The sequence below is a fragment of the Platalea leucorodia genome (assembly GCF_965183815.1).
Source record: "Platalea leucorodia genome assembly, chromosome: 1".
In the NCBI taxonomy this organism is placed as follows: domain Eukaryota; kingdom Metazoa; phylum Chordata; class Aves; order Pelecaniformes; family Threskiornithidae; genus Platalea; species Platalea leucorodia.
In genome coordinates this window covers 78,426,521-78,445,864 of record NC_138823.1, presented here as the reverse complement: position 1 = coordinate 78,445,864, position 19,344 = coordinate 78,426,521, and the positions used below count along the sequence as shown (strand labels likewise).

Genomic DNA, 19,344 nt, shown 5'->3' with positions numbered 1-19,344 from the left:
AGCTCTGAAGTCAGATCTGAAATGTTTCTCTCCAGTTTTCCATCTACTGTTCACATGTAGCTCATTTTGATGAACATTTAAGATGGCATTAATTGAATTGCACTATCTGGATGCAATTCAGATTGTCAAAAATACTGCTGGATGCTTGTTACAGATTTGTCCTAAACCACCCATTTGAAATAAATTAAAATGATGGTTTTCAGTTCATTTTTCCTTCCCAATGAAGGTATAAATCCCTGTAGAATTATTTGAATCTTACAAAGGCTTTTTCTTCCTGGTCACCTTTTGCAGACTCCCCAGAAGCAGGATATGAATGCCCAAGGGGTTTTGTTCCAGTTGCAACCAGACTTAGATCATACGCTGCTACTATGCTACTGTTACGTGTATGTTCCTGTTATAGAGTAGCACTGGAGGTCAGTCTGTTTCCTTAGTAATTTAAATATGAATATGTAAACAATTGTGAGAAGGCGATGGAGCAATTTTAATCTATATGGTCAAAAGTAAGCATTCAAATACAGCTGAGCTCAGAGACCAAAGTATTAAAAGTTGCTTTGAATTCAGTGTCTTAAGGAGTAGAAGTTCAATTGCCTGCCTTTTTAGGGATTAGCAATATCCCCCCTCAGGTTCCACTGCTAAGGTTCCTGAATTTGTTAATATGTACTTTTATAGTCATAAAGGTATCTCAAAGGCAGGGTCACTGTTCTGAAATGTCAAACTGGCTTATGGAATAACTTTGCAAGAAAATTCCTAAAAGGAATTTGTGAAGCAAATGGTAGTGAGGACTGAGGGGGAATGGGATGGAGATGGCAACGACAGGGGGATGGAGACGGGACAGACACAAGAGGACAGATGACATATAACTAACTGGACAGGTTGTTGATACACAGAAAAACCACAGTAGCTGTTTTCTTACTGCAAGCTGACGTACCTCTTTCAAACTCGTGTCACTTAGAGCTGAGATGGCTACCTTCAAATTAAGACTTAGCAATTTATCTCCTGTCCTTGCTGTTTGCCCTCAACATGTATCAGATTGCTGTATGTTCCTGACCCTCAGCTGATCCACAAAGGAGAGACTTTGCCAACAAATGCTGCATCTGATGGCCCTTGAAAAAGAGGCTGAAACAAAAATGGCTCGAAAACTCGGTCCCCTTTCCAGTACCACAGCTTTGGTCCAAGCCAGTAGTTTCACACAAGTGTTTGTTTCTTCCAGACCCTGAATTAGTGACAGACTGCCCGTCTCAAACAGGAAGGCTGTTCAGGCGTTTTCTGAAGGAGACGGAGACAACTGTACATCATCTGCAGAAGGCAGCACACCTTTTGCAGTCTTCTGGGTTTTTTTTTTGTTCATGAGCTAGTCAGGAAATTTTTAAATTTTCCCTGAATATATCTGTTGTTTCAAGTAATTCTCTACACAATTACTATGACTGAGCCTTGGTCTGCAGATGGCAAATATTTCCTGGTTGGCCTGTGACTACAATTTCAACTGCTTGACTGGAGAATTAGGCTTTTCAAATAATTATTTTTATTTTAATAATTTAAAAACAATTATAAAATGATAACTGATTAACTGATATGATTTCAGTTATTATTTGTATGCTGACTGATATCTGCTGAATGGATATTCCAATTCAGCGAGTCAAATGAATATTCTGTTCAATAACCCCCTTGGTAACTAGAGTAATACACAAGTTTATACATGAGGTAGACATTACTTTCATAACAATTGTTATTTGTAACACCGTTTTGGAATGCAAACATGAAAATTTCTAGTCCAGGAATGTCAATCTTTCAAAATATTTCATGTGCATTTTTTCCTGTCAAAACTGAGATTTTCATGAAGAGCATCTCGATGGCTACAAATATATTTGAAAAATACTCTATCAAAAATTTTCAATCAATTCTTGGCAGAATTTTTGTTTTGAACAGTGGCATCCTACAACATAAAGGAGTTCATATCTTCATAATTGCAAACAGGATTAAGATATCCTTATCTTGCATTTTGACATATTAAAAACTAAACTGACCTGAATAATTCCTGCCCCTAAATTTGAAAATGTTTAAAATTAATATGTAGCAAACTTTAGGGTGAACCAGCTACAATTGATTTATACACCACTTTTGACAAATTCACACAAATTTGAAGTACTTCAAGGAACAAAAATACTCTCTTAATTACATGTTTTATTTAAGGCACATATATCTCATTCTACATTTGTATCCTCCCCAGAGTTGCTCCACTATTTTAGACAAGAAAGGAAAAAAAACTAGCAAGCCCTAGTCTTAAAATTGTTTGGAGTCCACTTATAAAAAGTGTTGAAGGGTCAGGTGAAGGAGAACCTGCTATTTGAAAATGAAAAATTGAAGTATCTTCATACAGAAGTATAACCAAAAGGAAAATGACATATCAAAGGAAAAGGTAATCATTGCTTTTAACAGTAAATCTGCTGCTATATGAAGCATCCTGACGACATAGCTAATTATTTGTCCAGATACGAAGTTCTGAAAACAAACCAGGACAGACTTTCAACAGCTCTACCTTCAGATGTGCACAGCCATCGCTTTGGAAAGGAGCAGGCTGAACTCCTACTTGTGCCTCAGTGGAAAAAGGGAAGGCCTGTAGATATTTTACAAAATAGAGGAATCGTAAAGGAATATAAAGAGAATGAAAAATGCTTTTTGCACAGCATAAATATGATGCTAATGTCTCTCTTTAGAAACAGCAGCTCAACAGCATTAATTTACAGGTAATCCCAACTACTTTTGTAGTTAACACAAATATCTGCACGTCTGATCTTTCTTCCTGTCCCTTGGTAGCCCTCCATAAATTGCAGCCAAGCATTGATTTTGAAAAAGAAATCCAGCAGGCTCCCCAGGTGTTCCTGTTTGGATTTCATTTTTCCAGACCACAGTGAATCACTCTTACAGTGATCTTTTGGCTGCTGCCTCATGGTGTGAAACACATTTGCACTGTACTTTTGGAAGTCACATTCTTTGTGGTTTGCTAGTGACCTATGAACTACGGCACCAACACAGAAGTTGTAGAACTTGAGCCTTACTGTGATGTAGAATATATGGCATCTCGAATACTGGTTTGTGTGGTTATCATAAAGCTTTTCAAGTTACACACTGATACGTGAGCAGTGTTATTTATATCCAGTTACTGAGGCAGATGAAATTGCTGCAGGAGAGGAAGAAAGAGGATACAAGAACTCTGGGTCAATCCAGACACGGGAAAAATAAAACAGTATAAATAGTAGATGTAAAACGCATTGGAAGACAAAAAGTATTTATTGGATACAAATAGCTTCTCAGCACTAGAAAGGTAATAATAGTCAGTAACTGAAGGCTGGAGAGAGGATGGTAGGCACCTTTCTTTGTCTGGGCATCATACCGCATGTATAATCATCTTTTGCCTGCTTTCTTGTTCTTTAGCAGAATTTGGCTGCAAGAATCTGAATGCAACTACAAAGTGAGAGAACACCAGTGAAACATGAGTGGTCTGAACAAGGGCATTTTCAACATGCTCTTGGAGGGTACGTATATATCTTTCTTGGACCAGTCAGCTCACGGCCACTCAAATGTTTTAATGTTTCATGGCTTACAGAAATATAATATTGTTTAATTTTTATAACAATCATAGAGACAAGGCTGTTGAGTTAGGTACGAAGTTTGCTGCTGATGCCCAAAGTGTGCAAGAATACAAATAAAAAGCAAAATCCTGAATGTACAGGTTATACCTGAAAGCTGCACATAGATACAACAGTACAATATAATCAACTTGACATAAAGGGTTTTCATCCACAGTAAGAAATGATTGCTTTGACCTGTGATAATACCAGAATGATTTTAAGGGCCCAGAGTACATTCAACGTCTAAGAGATTTTGTAATTTTTTTCAATTGTTCCTAGGACAATTTTATAGTAAGTGGAGAGGAGGGATTTAGGAGAAGTCTTAAGCGTAGCTAAGTCATAGCTTGTTTTAGGCAATGACTGGGATGTTGTTTCTGCTGCCATGTGAGCTATTTGGAAAGTCTTTCATTCCACTGGAAAATACTTAACTTATTAATTAAAAGGAAGAAATAATAAAGGGCACAGAACATTCTTAATGAGATTTTATTAGACTGACCACCTATCTTGAGAGTTACTGATCAAAAGTCTCGAGCTCGGGGTGAGACGTCAAGTGTGTTATGTTGGACATAACCGAAATAATTTGCATTTTGCTTTTAGACTAACTTAAAAGGATCAAAATTCAGATCGTCTGTTTTACTGCAAATGTAGGCATTTGAAATCTATGGCCATTCCAATTTGCTAGTGGGCAGATGGCTGCTGTGAGTAAGCTGTGCCACACTCAGTGAGACTGTGGCCTGATGCCATTTATTTGTGACCCACAATTTTGAGAACTCCTTCTGAAAGAACACCAGTGCAACACAAATGTTAATATATGTTTCATGAATGAGAAATCTGAATACTTTTTATATTTCAATAACATGCCAGAGCTAATAGTGCGTAAGTTGACTTCTATATTCATATGTAATCAGTCAGAAAAAAATCTTGTAATTATATACTATTTTTTAAATAGAAGGATTTTATTAATTTTGTCTTGTTAGGCTGTTATGACTAAAACACTATGTTAATTTCAAGTATTGATAATAGCAAAAGCAAAAATTAATCTTTGCTATCTATGCTTCAAAGGAGCATAGATGGTACAATTACCTGCTTTTTCAGTCTTTCACGTGGCTTATCTATGAAACTCTGCAAGTGTGATACTTTTTAGTTCGATGGGATTTACACTGATCTTGAATATCCACAAAATAGCATTTTTTGTATCTTCTGCTCATACCCATGTCCTGATAAATTTGATTATTTTAAATATCCCATGAAATCCGGCATTGTAAAGGTTAAGCGAAAGGCATGCAAGGGCAAAAGAAGTTGTCAAAGTGCAAAACAAACAAAACATTTCTTCTCTTGTACAGCTTCTCCTGGTTATTGTTTAAGCATTGCAGGCCAGTTGCAAAGTAGCAACACTGCTACTGTCTCCAGTATCCCCCACTTTGCTTGTGTTTATGGACTTGAGGTAAGTCTTCTTTATCACCTAAGGAGTAAATGACTGCAAAGTGCCTAGGATGTCACGCAAGACTGAAGACAATAGAGGTGATTCAATTTCTGAAAGGCAATAGCAAGTCTAGCAGATATTAGTGACCGAGGCTATTGAGATAGCTGGCCATAGCCTGCCTCAACATCTAACTGCTCAATAAAAAGCAGCAGCGGCAGCAGCAGAGGACGCGCAGGTTTAGAGCGACAGAAGCCATGGAAGGAAGCAAAACTAAGAGACAGCAACAGTAAGACAAAGTACATATAAACTTTTAATGAATTAACCTTACAAAAGACAATAGCTTCAAAACATTTGACACGTTTGTACAAAACTATTCCAGCATTGTTAGCTCTTTCTTCAGAAAGAATGCCAGCAAGCCACCCAACGTGTCCCTGGCTATGAGATGCAACTGGTGATCACATCCAAATCATGTGTGGACAGAGTAAACTTATTTACAAATACTGTATACTTTAATACCAGATTAGTAGATGCTATTGGGGAGCGACTGTATTTTCCAGAAAACACCATGCATCAGAAAATAGTATGCACCCCTAGCTTTATTGCCTTTTTTCCCCGCATTTGTCACTAACACCTCTTTGTAGTCCTTTCAGGATGAGTTACCTTCTTTTAATTTCTATTCCTTCTTTTCTTCTCTTTGAATAACAGTGCAAGTTGCAGTACAATCTTCCAGTCCTATAGCGTACATCGCAACTGTCCTTGAACATAGGGATATCAAGGTGCAAAATGATGGCTCATGGGACTATTCTGCAGCCATATTAAAATAAGTGCCACATACCAGAAAATAGCACGCATGTTAAGGGCCAAAATGTAGTTAAAAAGTGCGTGATACTTTCCTGAAAATATGGTACTGATGACACATACAAGCATTCTTCAAGATGCCACGTTCCCTTGTGAAAGGGATCTTGTCATTTCGGTATGTACAAAGTATGTCTTCAGTTCTCCTTTTCCTTTTACATTTATTATTCCTCTGCAAGTGCTCATGTACCCCAGTGTTTGCAGGACATTGTTCGTCTCCTCTGTAACCTGCAATACAGTAAGTAATACAACCAGCGTTGATAACAGAGCAAAGCAGAATCTGCTTCCAGAGTGTGAAGAGAACATATGTTCTGAGCAATTATAAGGGTTTTGCTACAATGCTTAGAAGGCCTTTAAGGGTCTCAAGTGAGGTTTGAGCATCTGAGCTTTCAAATAGTCTGTTGCTTGATGCCCGTTCTAGTCGCTTACATCAAGTATCAAACTGGGTATAACTATTTCCGCACCTAGGATTGCAAACAGAGGGCTCGCAGGTCCACAAATGGCACTAGGGACAATACTCTTCCTCATATAGCATTTTTCTCAACTTTAGGAGCTGTTTTTCATTTCAGTAGACCCAAGCTTCCCCATCTTTTTGCAAATACTAAGGCTGTGTGAATGAAGTGATAGTAAGACATCAGCATCATCTGTCAGAGCTGCTGTTGCCAGTTTCTCACTTAAGTGGCAGTGAACCAAACTTTAGGCAGTTCTGCCATTTTAAGTGAAAGCTCGCTAGGGCAGAGGTTGTTCAACAGCATCAGTTGTCTCAGACTGTCTGTTTCTTTGTGAAGCAAGCAACCGTTTGTAGATGTCATTGCTTTGACATCCCTTCTGTTTTCAGTTTTGACCAACAGCTGGTAACTCTACTTTTCCATTATTTAGTTCTGAATAGTCTCAGTCACAGATTTGGAGTGCTCTCAATCACATGCTGGGATCCCAAAGTGCTAGGCAGCATACTAGGCAGATGATACTTAAAATGTGAACCCTGAATACGGAATCACTGGAGAGTTAGTAAACTGAAGGTCTTTTCTATACAAGTCTATCTATAATCTATAGAGATAATAATCTATAAAGATTATTAATCACCATGGTTCATTAAAAGGGAAGTTTCATGATTGCTTTATGGATTTAACTTGATGTACAGCAGTTATGGTCATTTCCTTTATTTAAAAATAATTAACATCAGGAATGCCCTTCAGAGATAAGGTAGCTAGTATTTTATGAGTTTAGAAATTCACAGAATAGAAATGTGATTTCCCTCAAATCCTCTCTTAATCTAGGGATGCACTTCCAGACAACCTATGACTTCCTCCACTGTATTTCTGTGTAAGGTCAAGACAAAGTTTTGATTCTGCTCCCATTTTCCCTATAATTTTCTTTTAATTCTTTACTTTCCTGCCCAAGGTCTAATTCTTTTGAAATGTACAGATACAGCTGGTAGGTAGTTTTTTTCTGTAGGCATCCTTAGCTCCAAAACACAGACCTGTTTAGTGTACAAATATGTGTTGTTTTTTCAGCGCCAGACTTGAAGGATTAAGATAAATACTAGCACAAAACCAAGACTTACCTGTATTTTATCTAAGACACCAGTGCTGTCCATCCTGCTGGCCACATTTACTGTATTGCCCCAGATATCATACTGTGGTTTTTGAGCTCCAATTACTCCAGCTATTACAGGTCCATGGTTGATACCTGGAAAACATCAAAACTTAACATTAAAAAAGAAGATCCACCAAACAAGGACACACAGTGCTTCTAACACATCAAGTCAATGAACGTGGCATTTGGCCTGCGCTGAATAGTGAGTACAGCAACCAATGGCCTGTTCACAACCATTTACAGCAGGAGGATGTTAGTTATAAAGATGCCAAAAGTTAGTTAATCTAATTTTAGTTTTACAGCTCCCTCCCATCCTGAGTAAACTTGATACTTTCAACCATTAGCATCCGAGTAAGCTGTTACTGCCTTTATTAGATGGCATGAGGAACACCCTGTTGGAGAGCAGCTGCTTCTGGGAAAACAGATATACAAGAATTTCTTTTCATTTCTACTAGTAGTGAAAAGGACTTCTCCTCTGCAATAGTTGATGGACGAATCAAACGACTTTTACAGTATTCTTTGCTTCTTAAATGTCGAATAAACTAATGTGAATGAGCTGGAAGGATTTGAAGCCTTGTTCTGAAGACTGGACTGCCCACAGAATGCTCCTAAATAACTGCAATATAAGTGTATGGATTCAGATAATTTGATTAAGCATGGAGTAAGAGTAACAAATTGGTAGCTCTGAAATGCACGCTGTAAGAGTGAAGAACAACACAGTATAGTCCCTCATTAGACTCTGGACATTTTTTATCTTGCAGTCAGTTTGTATCCTATGTTACATTTGTAAAGGGAGTAAGTTGTACTCTGCTAGTAGGGAAGGAAACCAGGAAGCAAAATCAAAAGCACTATCGTTAACCAGCATCAAATATACTATAATTGTAACTATACATACCGATGAGCAGGAAAGCCAAGTTAGACCTAGTGAGAAATAAACCCTGGACAAGTGAGTAGTTTGGATTTCTAAAATTATCTCCACATCAGTGGATCATAACTGACTTCTATTAATTCCTTGACAGAAACCATCATGAAGGATATATCTATGCAGCAAAATGAAAGTGTGATTGTAGCACGGGGAGGTATCTCAGAGCTGGCTCATCTAGTATGGATCATATGTAACATGGCAGCATGGGCTAGCAACCACACTATGAGCCCACTTGGAAACCCTGGAAAAAGTGACTGTAGCAGTTAAATTTAGAAAATTGAGGAAATATGCAAACCCTAAAGGTTACTAGATAGAACCTGATAAATATTTGTCTAAGCACTCGGAATTAAATGCACAACAGGACTTAGGCCTTGCAACACTCTGCATTAACACCCAAGTCATGGGTGTGTCTTTCTGCTTCATGACATCCAATGTGTAGAAAGCACTAGGGACCTAAGAGTGGAATCCACAACAGCCATCTGCCGAGTAGCCCAAGCTGGCTAGTAGGGAATACTGAAGAGAGGTGTGTGGCATACGCTCTGCCATGGTTCAGAAATTAGGGCAGTGTGGTGGGACTTTCCTACAAAATATAAAGGGCAGGAGGTGTGGGTTTTTTTTTTTTACCTCCTTCCCAAACCACCACTGCTGGTGGTTTGAGTAATACCTCAGGGGCTGGAGAGCCAGCTTCAGATCCCTCCTCCTTTGAGGAGACTTCTACCCGTATCTCTTAGGAATGTGTTTTGGCCAGCCAGGCATTCTGGGATGTGCTGCTCTGTGTCATTCCTGCTAGCGTGGGTCTCCATCGCATGACACACGTGAATGTTTGTTGGGGCAAGGCAGGAAGAGTAGTACTCTCAGTCCAGGTGAAAGCTCTAACAGAGGGTGATACCATCTGTCTCTTTCTCTCGTGTCCAAAATGACATTTAATTATTCCATGAAAAGGCAAATTCTGTTCAGCAGGACAGACAGAATATCTCATTCCAAAGTGTCCTACAGCCTGGGCTCATAGCATTCTCCAGGGAACAGGGATCCCCAAGCTTGAGCAGTCTCAGCCAAAAGCAGGAACCAAATGAAGTTCACCTACAACACAGACAAATGTTCTAACCATGAAGCTATATGTAAAACAACATATCAGCCTCTATTCTGTTCAGAAAAAAAAAAAACCAGTACCTGTGCAAAACTTGCTGCAAAAGCTTATCTGAGCTTGTCTAATAAATCAAGCACCTTAGCTAACAGAAGGGGAGGAATGCCTGAAATATAATCTATGTGCTCCCCTCCCTTGCCTGACAACGTCAGGGTAGGCTGTGTACCTCCTAAGGCACAACTAGCATTTCAGGCACTCACAGAAAATGAAGGTTGAAAGCTGAGACCTGTAGTGAGTTGCAACAGTTCTGGGGTTAGATGCTGGCCAAGGAAGGCTTTTACAAATGGCAGTTTGGGTTTAAAGCGGGCATTATGTCAGAGGTAGATGCTCAAATGTTTCTGTGGCTCTAATTGCTGTGGATATCAGATACTTTCACAGTCAGGTGGTGGTGGGAAGCGGAGAATAAGTGAAGTTAAGATGGGAAGTGAAGATCTCAGTGGTGCATATATTGGATTAAGGTGGCAAAAGTGCCCGTTTAAGGCCTGTGTCCCTTTGTAGATTTAATCATGCCTTATTTCATGAAGCAAAGGACTCTGACTTCTCCAGAACCTATAGCAAACACTTTAAAAATCACAAGTAGGTATCTTTTTTTCCCTTAGAAAGTTTGCTTCATGATCCCCACTTTAAAGGAGTCAGTATTGCTTTAATCAGTTTGCGTATTTAGCTCCGACACTCAGCAGCTCTTTATCTGTACTGACACTGCTGATTCAAATATGTTTGCAAGTATGTGACATGTGTCACCTATGGCAAGAAGAGAACTTTTATTCTGTACAGAAATATGGTATCTCTACACTTTTTTTCTAAACCCCTAAAGTTCTGTAACACTTTGAGAAGGAAGCATACTTCAGATTTGCTTTGTCATTTTTTAACTCTAACAAGGGATACAAAACATATTGGCAAAGGAGTGCTCTCAGGAGCACATGAATATTTCAAGTCAGAAGACAGCAAGTCTTGCCAGTGGGTGGCACTGTGAAATAAACGTGAGAGGAACAGCCGAAAGGAAAAGCAAGCGGCACAGCAAGAAAAAGACAAGACAGGAGAATAACGGTTGGAAATCAAATACTTCTGACATGTTTACAGGATTTATGGGTTTCCAATATTTATTTACTGCTTTCATTTCACACTTTCCAAGTTACACATTGCATTGTAAAACTGCTGTGTACCGCACAGGAAATAAACATTTTGGAACATATGGTTCTTGACCAGCTCTGAATTAATTTATTTCATCATGCTTTCCATGGCTTACTGCAGCTGCCTATTTTTTTTTTAAAATACCGTGATGCACAAGTAGAAGCAATTAGAAGCTGAAATATAAGGGATACCCCTTTGAAATATAAACAACTAGTCATCGTTGCTCTTATTTGTCGTAACCACAGAATAACAAAGAAGAGAAATATCCTCCTTTGTCTAACACTGTGAAGGGTGCAGTTTTGTATGCTTACTTGAGTTTAGTACATCTAAAATATTTCAGACTCCAGCCCTACTGGCCCCTTATAGCTCTTGTCCTCCAAAACCATTTATATGGTTTTGCAAAGCCTGTCTAGAGTCTTCTTGTGTCCTTTGGTATTGATAAGCTTAAAAAATGTATGCATGTGGTTAACAACCTCTAGAATAATTATTATAGAGTTACCATAAAACAATTCAGAACCATGGGACCGCAATTTTCAGCCATTCTTTACTTAGGAATACTGTGTTTGTCCAAGTCCTGCCTTGAAACACTCCTTGCCACAACAGCAGCTATGGTTAACAGGCAATACCACGTAGGCTGCCTTTAAACAGGGTAAAGATGGTGCTGTTTACTTTCATGGCCCTTTTGGTCAGTTCTGCTAACACTTTAATCAGCTGGTACTTCACACCAAATTCTCCCCCTCCTCCATGATAGTCTCATAAAAATCCTGTGATACGTACCTACTCGTAACTTGAAGTCATTGAATGAATGCTTGTTTATGACATCCAGTTTTGCCACCAAGGCAAATGCGAACTCCACCATGGTTCCTATGTGCATATACTGTCGTTCAGGTTCCTGAATTTAAACAGCCAAACAAACAGAATAAAATCATTTTCCTTAGCCTTAGTTGCTGTGAGAATACAACCAAAATATGCTGAACACTTGAAAGCACTTAAACCCTTAGGGATGTCCTAATGCCAGCAGGCAGCAGAAGAAAAGTAATGTAGAAGATGGTGCCCTGTCCAGCATCAGTTAGATCAAATAATGGCCAATAGATCAGGATGCATTTTACTTACACAATCAGGCAGTCTAGAGATGATAGACATGCCTAATCCAATGTTTTGCTTGTCAAATAACTGATTAGCTGCTATCTAATCCCACAGACACTCAATGTCTGTGTGTACCTAGGATTTGCTCATTAATTTTCTCTAAGTGTCTGCTTCCATTTTATGCCCTTTAATAATAAATAATGCTTGTGGACAGCCCCTCAGAGACTCCTCCCTCTCACTGTTGCACAGCTCAGCACCCTAGTTAATGCTTAAGCTCCAGTGAAATTTACAGTTTTAAGGGTTCCTTCATTGATCTTATCTGGTAGATAAGCAAGCACCTCTGAGAACATCTAATAGACCTGAAAATAAATAAAATACAAGAAGAAGACAGGAAGAAGGCAACCCATCCTCTGCCCTCGAATTTACTAGCTCAGAGCTTCTACCACTTATAAAGGCTATAGATTTAATGTCTCCTCATACATCAGCAGTGTAGCCTGATTTCTAAGTACTGGTTTGAGTCCTCTCAGGCTGAGGAGGAAATTGATTTTTGGGTTCCCACAGCCCAGGGTAGGACCCTGACAAGAGAATGATTTCATAAGAGATGGACTCACTGATCTCTATGGGAAATGACTGAATCTTCCTCATATCTTGAGATAAAGTGACAGAAGAGATGGACAGATGACAGCTTTGGGAGATGATTCATAGAGTAGATGCATCAGCCTAGGTGGGACAGTAGTGGTGCTTGCCAGAGCAGCTGTTTAGATGAATGAAGCCTGTTTCCTTTGGAGTTCACTTCTAGCTAAGACAGATGGTTTCCTGTTCAGCTGATGTATTCAGACCCCCTCCTTAGGCACTTAGTCTTCTTTGGGTGCTTGTTTCAAGCTGGGGGCTGTTCCCAGCAGTATGCCTAGCAGTCAGTCACTGCCACGCTAGGTGCTGCAGTATCTGTGGATCTTTGGGCATCTGGACTGAAGGCTGCTGAGTTTTGGTGGATTTCTTTTGAAAACGTGTACTAAATCACCAAAGGAACACTAACACGTGGATCTCTTGATTCACAGTTTGTGGAAATAACTCAAACGATAAATTTCTTCCTGTGCACACACTAGTTTTAGTTGTGATTGAGAGCTCCTCTATGTCTTCTCATCTCAAGCCTACAGTTCTGCATTGCCTTCACCTCCCTGTATTAAATGTCAGAGCTAATTTAAAATAATTCTTTTTTTTTGTCCTCAGGATCCGTAGGGTCTATAGTTCAGGCGCTAATTGCTTCTGTCTAGAAGGAACATGAGTTTGTCAAGAGCACATTAATCCTTAACAGAGAATGTGTTGATTCATAATTGCTGTCTCTCTGTTGCTAACCTATAGTACTCTAAAGATCATGGCAAAAGCAAGGTTTTTGCTTAAAAGTTATGAATTGCTCCTCTGAACTTCATTTCTACTGACTGCAGTTCCCAATCCTACCCTATTAAGTAAACCAGAAACAAAGGAACACGTTCTCAATGCTGAGCCTGAGGGTTCTGTAAGTGGATGGTTAATATGGCTACTCAGCCCTCCCAGCTTACAATGGAAAATACTCATTATTGCAGCCTTTTGTACACTCTATAAATTCAGTTCTGCTGCAGCATGTAGGAATAAAATGCTGTATTGTATTTAGAGTAGAAGGCCTGTTTTAGACTTAGCAAATACAGAGGTGGCATTTTCAAACCGCAGTGTGAAGAACAATAATTCACAGAGACTACTAAACAAAAGGATACACTTGTCTAGTACAATACAATCTACGTTAATAAGAAAAAAACCTGGGCCACATCATTATACATAACCTGCAGTTTAATGAACAGGATTTTAGCCTTCATTTGAACATGGTTTTTATTGAGCAGGAACCTTTTCCTGTACCTGACACTGTTCTTGGTTGGGTGTAGCACTCAATCCTGTTGCTGCCATGTAAGTGCTTCCAATGGTCTTTATCTTTTCAACTCCACTGAACTTTGGCTTTGACAATAACTGTAAAACAAGGATGGTTATTCATTATTCACATCAGCAGCCTTGTTACTCTGACAGCATTGTTTCTCTAACAGCATTCAGAGCATCAATTCTTAGAACAGTCTCTTAGTAGACCCCAAATGGCTTCACAAATATATATAGGATGAAGGACTTAAGGATGGACAAAACAATGGTTACAGCCTGCAAGGAAAGGGAATTTCTGTCTGCTAAAATACCTTTTTACTATAAAGGGACTAAATTTATAGTAATGAGAATAAATTCCACCTTATTGTACATACAGCTCTTAAAAGCCTGAGACTTTGCACTCATTTGATAATGGAACTGAGTCACCATGCGAGCCAACAGTTAAGTTTTAAGCAGCTTTCTGAAAGTAAGCATCTCTTCCATGCCAATGGGCAGTCCATGCCAATGGGACTAAAATCCAAGGCTTTTAGTTCATGACCCAGGTTGTTTTCAACATTCCAATGTTCTCCAAATGGGTTTGCTGCTAAAATACCCTCTATAGCTGCAGATCTGCAAATTCAGACTGTGCTCTCTGAGTCACGACATGATCTTAACGCCTTTTTCTGGTATCTTCATCACTAATAACCTTCTTTAAGACAAATACTGGTCTCAGGAGAGACCTTTACAGCTGCCTTTTCACAATCTATCTGTAGTTATACTCTGTACTTGCTTGTAACTTCAGAAAATGGAATATTAAAACTTATACAATCCTTTGAGTCGCTCGTGTATCAACTGATCAACACTCTATAATGAGAGCAACACAGATCAGGTATAACACAAAGCTGTATCATTCTAGGGGACATAGATTTACATACCTGACTTTCGGCACTAGTATTTAGAAACTGTAGTTAATATATGGCATGTAATATGACTGCCTCATGAACTGCAGCTAAAGGGCAAAACTTTCTCCATCAGATATACACATAGGATTCTCATTATAGTGAATCAAAAGCAACCAAGTGTGGTCAGATCAGTATCTGATTTATCCCACATAAATCACTTTTTCCTTTAGTACTCACTGTAAGTAATTTCCATGTGATTAGTGCCTAGAAGAGATCAGAACAAAAGTTCTTTTCTGACTGCTCTTCCACTCTCCCTTTCAAGTATGTTTGCTTACTGTTGCATACCCTGGGTTATTAAGATTGAAACCATATGTTGATTGTTGTTAGAAGTACATACATCATCAAAGTCAGCAATGATCTCATTTAGCAGCCTGAGACATTCCAAGCCTTCCTTGTTAACATCAGATTCTGTGTAAAATTCCTTGAAATCCGGAACAGAGGCAAACATGACACAGACGCAGTCATATGACTGATGATATAGATCCTGTCCAAAAGAAAACAGAACAGAGAAAAAAGAATCTGTCATACCCAGCTTGAAATAAAAGTTTCCGTATTAACAATATACAGTGTCCTGGTTCTGAAAAGGGAGGCGTTGCAGCGGTTGGAATGCCTTAAGATGGTGGCTGGGTATTTTTTGCATTTATTAATTTCAAATGGTGTATAAACCTGTTTGTTGAAGAGACTCAACATATACAGCTGAAAATATTGTAGTGATTTAAAGTTAGGTTTTTTTCCTCCTGAACGTTAACTCTGTGAACATAAAATATTCACTAATTCATTAAATAGGGCCCATTTCTGAGGCTTCTCATGTACAGAATTTGGTCTGGCTTGCACGGCTGAAACTATATTTTGCAAAGTAATCTCTATTTTATTATTAGATGTTTGTGTTATTGTAATAACTAGAAAACTGAACCAAAATCACAAACCCAGTGCACTACAAATGCATAACGCAACACAATCCTGATAGCTCCTAACCTAAAATGACAAGATGCCTAATAGGACAAAATAATTGTCATTTCTTTTCCATAACAAGGAGCTGAGGCAAAAGGAAAGAAGTTACCTGAACTAAAACTTATTTACGTCAGATTCTCCACTGCCTTCTGTGACCACTGAAATGAGAGCACCTCTGCTCCACAGCAAGATTCTGATGCTAAAAATGACCAGCCACCCCCCCCTTCAGTTTCATCTCCACTGCCCTTAAACATTAGAATCTCTTTTCTTTCAGGATAAATTCACATCCTGAAGAAAAGGAAAGAAGGAATACTTATTAAACTAATACTTAAAAAAAATAGTATCTACAGACAAAGGTAACCACAGCAATAAAAGATGCTGTAAGCTACTATAAAGTCAAATTCTGTTCGAGTTAGTTATTATTTGAGTAAAACAAGGATTTCAATACTCATGTGAATGAGGTGAATAGAATTTGTCCTGTGATTTCAAGAAGCATCAGATATTATTTCCTTTTTTACTTACCAAAGTTTTTTTTTGCAATTTCACTGGCAGTACGTTTCTTTTTGAAAGAATGTGGTGTGTCTCTACACAGATGTGTACAGACATAGTGAATCTCTGTTGGTGATGTACAACTGAAAAATACAGAACTATGGGAAAACTGTTGACTGCCTCATGCCAGAACAAGTGTGAGGGAAGTTTCTGGGCAAACACAAAAATAATGGCGGACAGGGAGGAACACGGGCACCTGGAGGAGGTAGGTGATTTATTACTAGAGTTTTCTGCCCCTTTATTTTCTAAGGATTCCATAACGAGAGCATCACTGAAGCTCCACCATGCCTCTGTGCAGTGGGGATGGAATACATCATTGCAATTCACCATTATTATTTATATTCTTAAAGCTGACCCGGTTGAAATCACCCCTCTGTACCTGACATCCAGCTTACAGCCATATATACAAAATCAGTGTCACTTTAAAGTCACTTGATTGTGCAAATGAAAAGCAACTAAACAAAATGTCCAAGCCGATAAGTTCACTGTCAGATTGCTACTAAACTTCAAAGGAGTTCTGGATCTTCATTGTCCTCTTGTCAAAAGAATTTTTCATGAAGAACCAATATTGTGATAATATTTTTCTGCCATCTATTTTATCCATCTCCATAAACTCCAGGGGAACCCTCTGACTGGATGATGTCAATTGAATTTAAGCAAACTAAGCATGTGACTGAAGTATTTAATTTGAGAGCACAGTCATCCTATGTGTCCTATATTGTCAGTACAGCAGATGTGCCTACCTGGAAGGTCATTTTAGTGCCAGATGGGCAGAATCACCTCAGATGATAGTGTTTCTCTGTCTCAGTCAGTTATGGAAAAAAGACTAAAGAGGTAATTTTTCTTAATGTAGGCGCTCAAGAGGTGTGCCTGAAACTATACAGAATGACTGACTCTAAGAAATTCAGAAGCTCAGGCCCAAAATGACCTCTCTTTGCTCCAGTCTCTCACACTTAAAACCAGGTCCATTCTGTAATACTGCACTGACATACACTGACGGCTGTCTTGAGTATGTATGCACCTAGACTCGGTGCAGATATACTCAAATTAGCTTGAAATTAAAGTTAAGTGGAGCATCAGAAGAAGATTAACAGGCTCACTCCTCAAATGTTTAGCTTTTGCAGTCTGCATTTTGCTTCACATCTACCTACTTCAAATTTATCTCAGGCATGCCTACACTGAAGCTGTAGTAACATTTGCATATAAATATACTAAACAGTTAAGATCTGATGTGCTGAGTGCTTTTTACAGGCAAGTTAGCAGAATAGGTACAGAGATTACATTCTGTGGTTAACTCAGCTTTCCTTCTATTTCCTCAAGTCACCTTCCCTGCAACTTGATTTCAATTTTGGGTGAAGGAATTCAGGCCACACACATGGTGCTGGTTAGTAAAAGCATCAAAAATATAGGTCCTTGGTAATATAGAAAGGGAAATTCACAGTGTTATATAAAAGACTGGAGGGAGATACAAGAGTATTTATAGCAGAATGAAGATTAATATTCAAAACATGGATTATTACACATACTTTTGAAAGCTGACCTGACAAAATAAACAGGTTGTATACATCTGTGATCAAATATTAAAAAAAAAAAAAAAAAAAATTGTTCATATTCCTACCAGCTTGAAAAATCCAGTGAGTTAAATCCAGCCAAAATAATAGTACAGTTAAAATTAATATTAATACACAATTCTATTGTCCTAGGGATTCTGTTAATTACTAAAAAAAAAAATTGTTTTAATTTACCAGATAAACATTAGATAGCAGCTGTTTTATTTGCTTTATTGAATCCTGCTGATTTTGCATCCTGAGAGTGTAAATCATGCCAGAATTACACTACTGGTGAGGTACTGGTTGTAAAGTTTGCGAAACAGACAAAACCTAGGCACGGAGGTGATACTGGGACAGTGCCATATCTGAAATAGTACATGGAAACTAACGATACTTAAAGGTTTATTTGAGAATATAACTTCAAGTCATAAGAATACAGGTCTGTTAGGAGCTGCAACTGAACCCTTATGGAAAAAGGAGGCCAACTATGCAGTGCTGCAGGCGTATGATATTACTGAATAATATGAAGCAGAGACAGTAGAAGATGAATTAATTTTACCACCTCATAATACAGGAACCAGAAGATAAAGAGAACATTAAAAGTAGAAAAAGGAAAAAAATATTTCATATAAGAGATATATAAATGTATATGTCATTGCTATTCAACAACATGAAAGACAAGAGCTTAGAGGGTTAAAAACCTGAATGCTTATGTGAATACTAGAAAAATGCATAACTAGGCAGTGTATCAAAAGCATCTGCATAAGCAAAATATGCCCTTACATTTACAGGAAAAAGCAGAAGGCTGAATGGCATATTAATCTTCAGCTGTTCCTTGAACTTTTGCTGAAGTATCTAACACTGGACACTGCCTGGGCCCTGCAGTTGACTGGACTGCTGATGGGTGGCAACTCCTGTCTTACTACGATTGCCACTGAAAAAAACCATCTGTCTTACAGACATTAAACATGGAGCCCTAATTAGCTATTAGGAAGTGCCTTTGCTGTTGCCCAGAATAAATCAACTTGCAACTTGCACAATGCACAGTCATCAGGAAGAGAAATATGACTGAGCAAAAGACAGGAGCAGAGATTCAAATGAAAGTGCTGTTGTGACACAGGAAGATCGGTCTGTTTTGTGCTGTTGGCTGTCCACCCGGTACGGCGACAAGCAACCTGTAAGAAAGGGTTTTATGCCTGGCAGTTACAATTACAGAGACAAATCTTCTTTCTCTGTAACCAGAGTTACCACTCCTTCCTCTCCTCCACCTCAAAAATAAATGAACACATTGTATGTGAACACTTGTCACATGCTGAAGCTCAGCAACAGTGTCCCATTTCTCTTCCTTCCCCTCTAATACTGGGGCAACATCCATCCCCACTAGTGCTTTATAGCATAGTACTAGCATGGGAACAACAACAAATGGCACTGTTTATAAGCAGATGAGTAGTAATTGTGGCTGTCACAATAAATGTCAGAGAATTTTAAGGAGGCATTCCCAGCTAGTTTATTTTGACCGTTCATAACAATAAAGGATGTAGCAATTGGGTGTCTTAATTTTCCTATGAGTACTTCTCTTGAAACAGTACTCTCCAAAATGTTTAATCAGAAAATTAAATGCAACGCTGTTCCAGTAAGGAATGGCTTTGCTTCTTTCAACAA

General features: G+C 38.6%; 1 protein-coding gene across 2 annotated transcripts in view; it reads right to left on the bottom strand.

The window, feature by feature from the left end:
* Positions 1-2,184: 2,184 nt before the first annotated feature.
* ADCY2 (adenylate cyclase 2) overlaps positions 2,185-19,344 on the bottom strand; it is a 229,908-nt gene continuing 212,748 nt past the window's right edge. Inside the window, exons 21-25 of one of the 2 annotated variants that reach the window (XM_082305789.1) lie at positions 14,970-15,116; positions 13,680-13,787; positions 11,481-11,595; positions 7,472-7,596; positions 2,185-6,135 (exon numbers count right to left, since the gene is read on the bottom strand). In XM_082305789.1, coding sequence (XP_082161915.1) covers positions 5,983-6,135; positions 7,472-7,596; positions 11,481-11,595; positions 13,680-13,787; positions 14,970-15,116 — 648 coding nt within the window. In that variant the 3' untranslated portion in view covers positions 2,185-5,982. Of the gene's footprint in view, positions 6,136-7,471; positions 7,597-9,380; positions 9,509-11,480; positions 11,596-13,679; positions 13,788-14,969; positions 15,117-19,344 lie in introns of those variants that run through there. The other variant, XM_082305790.1, reaches the window with a different exon arrangement.